Source organism: Alexandromys fortis, unplaced genomic scaffold, assembly GCF_014885135.2.
Source record: "Alexandromys fortis isolate MF-2015 unplaced genomic scaffold, M_Fortis_MF-2015_v1.1 scaffold_400, whole genome shotgun sequence".
Classification (NCBI taxonomy): Eukaryota; Metazoa; Chordata; class Mammalia; order Rodentia; family Cricetidae; genus Alexandromys; species Alexandromys fortis.
Genome location: NW_026068322.1, coordinates 53,946 through 58,452, shown reverse-complemented (window position 1 = coordinate 58,452; position 4,507 = coordinate 53,946). Strand labels below are relative to the sequence as shown.

Sequence of the window (4,507 nt, the reverse complement as noted above, 5' to 3'; positions counted from 1 at the left end):
AAATAGAAGAGGACACCAGAAAATGGAAGGATTTCCCTTGCTCTTGGATTGGGAGGATCAACATAGTAAAAATGGCAATTCTACCAAAAGCAATCTATAGATTCAATGCAATCCCCATCAAAATCCCATCAAAATTCTTCACAGATCTGGAGAAGACAATAATCAACTTTATATGGAAAAACAAAATCTCCTGAAGATTTTAAAATAAGAGTGGATAGCCCATATGATCCAATGATTTAGAGCAGCTCTGTTGTAATTTTCTCTGAGTTTTACATTCAAAATATCTTCAAGACTGCTGACTATGATGATACAACCTCACAGAGTACTTCAGGCAAGACTTGGCCATAATCCTATATTTTTCTTCGGTCCCCAAAAGTTTTTAAGTGCCCCCAATTATCAGGAAGTTGCCTAGAAAGCTATACCTGTTTCAAAAAATTAGATTATGAATGTTTGTCATTGTTTAGAGTGCTTGTTACAAGTTACAGTGGTCAGGAAGAAGCTTTATAAAAAAAAAGATTAGATTCAGGGTTCTTGATTTGAAAAAGAAAAAGGGAATTACTGTTGGATATGTGGGGCAACCAGAGTATGAAAATTCTGAGAAGAGGAAAGCTAGAGATGCAGTCACAAGACAGATGCAGAGGAAGCAAGATGAGAATGCCTTACTGAGAAAAGGTACCAAGCCATGTGGCTAAACTTAGACAAGAATTACGGGGCAATTTAAGATGAAAGAACTAGTTAATAATAAGCATGAGCTAATAGGCCAAACAGTTTAAGCTAATATAAGCCTCTGTGTATTTTGGGGGCATAAATGACTTCAGGAGCAGGCAGGACAGACACTTCCATCTAAACTTCCCTTTTTATTTGTTTTAGTATTTCAGTCTTGCATCCTGCCCCCTAAGGTTCTGGAATGTTCTTCCTGTCCACTGTTCTCCAAGTAGGCACATTTACTTTTCAAAAGTACACAAATTATAAGACCTTCTGTCTTTGGTTCTCAGAAGACACCACTATAATATTTTAGAGTTGATTGAGTAAGACCTGTTGGAAATTGAGAAGAAATTGCAAGTCTCAGGTGCAAGTCTTTCCACATAATGGTTTTCAGTTACTCATTCATTTAATACTCTTGCGGAATCCGTGAAGCTGTTGTGGGCACGGTACGAAAGTTTCCATTCTTTCTTAGAAACATTGTCCTCACGTGTGGATGGACCTGATAATGGCAGAGCAGTACAGAGAAGGTACAATCTCTTTGGAGAAACTGCCCTGGTTTGTGCCTACTTCTTTCACATCTCCGTGTAATGGTTGAACAGATGAATAGAGAACCCTCTTCATGCTATTTCCCCAGAACAGCAATATCACTTAGACACACAGAAGCTAGGAGGGAAGAAAAGGAAATATTATGTTAATAGAAAATTCATTACACCCATTAAAGTATGATGGCAATACACAATCTAAATGCTAACAGATAAATAGAAAAGAAGCAAAAAAAAAGATATTGCACCCTCGAGCAGATTAGGGTCTGTTTGCTTATAACTGAAGCTCAGTGAGTATCACTAGATACATTCGGCTCAGAGCCTCAGTGCTGGAGCCTCACACAGATTTCATTAGAAGCAGCACAGTTGGGTCAATGGGTTTCATAATTTGCATGAGGATAATGGACAGTGTGAAGGTCATCTGGCTTCATGTGTCACTGACACTGCCTGGTTAATTTATTGGCTCTAACTTAAATCCTACATAGTGATTAAATCAGAGAGTCTTACACAATTTCTGCACTGAGTCTAGGGTTCCAAAATTTCAGGAATTTTTGCTTTTTCAGAATCTGATGCTGCTCCCCATACAGAATTACCTGCCCCGTGAGATGCCCTCCACTTTGTTCAAGTCAGAGTATATCCTACATTCAAAAAATACATTTAAAATTGGACTTTGGAAAAAGCGCTGCTATTCAACATCTAATCACACAAGACCAAAGAAATTTGTTTAGTTCTCTGTAATCCCAGCATATATATTTTTATCTTTTCTTTTTCTCTTTTTAAAAAAGAAAACTATTTTTATCATTATACATAAAATCCAATTCCCGCTTTCTCCCCTCTACCCATTCCTTCCACTTACCCCCAACCCACACCTCATCTACTCCAGAAAGAGGGTAAGGCATATTGTTTTGGAGGAGGTTCAAGGTCCTCCCTCCTTTATCTAGTCTGAGCAAGGTATCCATCCAAAGAGAATAGGTTCTCAAAGAGCCAGTACAAGCAGTAGGGATAAATCCTTGTGCCACTAACAATGGCCCCACAGTCTGACACAGACCTGCCACTGTCAATCGCATTAAGAGGGACTAGTTTGAAACTATACTTGTTCCTTCCCAGTTCAGCTGGAGTTGGTGAGCTTCCATTAGCTCAGGTAGACAGTTTCAGTGGATGTATCCATCATGGTCATTACCTCTTTGCTCATATTTTTATTCCTCACACTTTTAAACTGACCTTTGGGAGTCCAGTGCTCTAATGCGGGTCTCTGCCTATGTTCCAATCAGGTGTTGGATAAAGTTTCTGTGGCAATATTTATGATATTCATCAGTCTGACTACAGGAAAGTTCAGTTTGGACACCATCCCCTCCATTATGTAGGAACTTAGCTGGAATCATCCCTGTGGATTCTTGGAAATTTCTCTAGAGCTAGGTTTCTTGCTCACACCTTAATGGTTCCCTCAATCACAATATCCCTGTCCTTCCTCCATCTTGACTATCCTGTTCCCTCAAGTTCTCCTAGCCCATCATCTTCTCCTCTCCTCTTCCCGTTCAACCCTCCCTTCTTCCCCACCCAATTTTTGTCAGGCGATCTTGTCTATTTCAACTTTCCATGTAAATCAATATATGTTTTTCATAGGGTTCATTTTGTTACTTAGATTCTCTATGATTGTAAACTATAGTCTCAATATCCTTTGTTTATAGCAAGTATCCTCCAATGAGAAGGTACAAACCATATTCATCTTTTTTGGGTCTCAGTTCCATCCTCTTGCTGCAAATATTAAGATGTCATGGTGTTTTACGGCTGAGTAGTACTCTAATGTGTAAATGTGCCACATTTCAATATTCATTCTTCACTTGAGGGGCATCTAAACGGTTTCCGGGTTAAGGCTATTACAAGTAATGTTGTTATGAACACAGATGAACAGATGTTTTTGTACTACAATTCAGCATCTTTTGAGTATAAGAAAAAGAGTGGTATTGCTGGATCCTGAGGTAGATTGTTTCCCAATTTTCCAGAAAACACCATACTGATCTCCAAAGTGATTGTACAAGTTTGCATTCCCATCAGCAATGGATAAGTGTTCTGCTTACCCCACTTACTCTGCAGCATAAGCTGTCATTTGTGTCTTTGACCTAAAGCATTCATTCTGACAATTGTAAAATGGTATCTCAAAAGCAATTGAATAACTTAGAGGGTATGTAGAAAAAAAAACTGATCTAATGTATGCACACAAAGAAGGTTGAATATAATATGACAAAGGAGAGGGGCCTCAGGATATACTTGGGTGGAAGAGGAAACCACAGGTTCTATTATTAAAACTCAAGGACATGAAGCATATTCTGAACTTCTTAGCCTCTGAAGTGAATCTTACTTTTGATTTTCAGGAGTCCTTGTTGGCTTTAATGCCATCTGCTGGTCCCAGATGTCTCTATAAGGCAGGTTTTTTGTGAAGGCTCAAACTGGAGTTTTTTCACTGTGTCTCTGGCACAGTAATATATGGCTGTATCTTCAGTGTGCACACTGTTCAATTTTAAGAAGACTTCACTCTTGGAGTTGTCCTTACTGATGGTGATTCGAGACTGGAGAGCTGAGTTGTACTCTGCGCTTCCACCAGCCCACATTATTCCCAGCCACTCCAGACCCTTTCCTAGAGGCTGGCGAACCCAGTGTATATGATAGCTGTTTAGTGAGAATCCAGAGACGGTGCAGGTGAGAGACACGGTCTGTGAAGGCTGCACCAGGCCAGGTCCTGTCTCCTTCAGCTGTACCTGGGAAGAGACACCTAAAGACAAGCAACATCACAATCAGTCATACATCATATAGATGACATGCCTGAGTCCCTCTCTTGAAACCCTGAAACACTTACAACTTGGAAATAGCACCAGGCAGAGGAGCAGCACCGGGACAGCCATGCTTTGCTGGAAGTTCCAGTGAGAAGGAGATGGGGCCTCTCAGCTAGGCCTGGGATTTTATAATGAGTCTGAGGGCTGCTTTGCATTGGCACACGCTCCCGAGGGGATAAAAGAAAGCATAGGACTTGGTTTACACTTCCCTCGTGTGAATGTGATTTGTCTTATGTTTCTTAGAGGATTTGAATATGGGAACTCAGGAACATTTTCTTGTTATTGTTTGTATTTCCAAACCCTGACAAATGGGAATTACTATGAATCACACTGTGTAGACCTGGCAAGTTAAACATAGGAATGTTTACACTAAGTGAGTCCACATTTATGCAGTGCAGGTAGAACAGAGTACCATAAACTAAATGCATT

General features: G+C 40.0%; 1 pseudogene and 1 gene segment (V, D, J or C); both read right to left on the bottom strand.

Moving 5' to 3' along the window:
* The window catches only part of LOC126495153 (Ig heavy chain V region 914-like), a 10,674-nt pseudogene extending 8,528 nt beyond the window's left edge, over nucleotides 1-2,146 (bottom strand).
* Nucleotides 2,147-3,634: 1,488 nt separating this feature from the next.
* LOC126495152 (Ig heavy chain V region MC101-like) lies at nucleotides 3,635-4,172 on the bottom strand. The segment is given in 2 exon segments: nucleotides 3,635-4,017; nucleotides 4,102-4,172. Coding segments are annotated over 2 exon segments (429 nt in total).
* Between the last annotated feature and the right edge of the window lie 335 nt (nucleotides 4,173-4,507).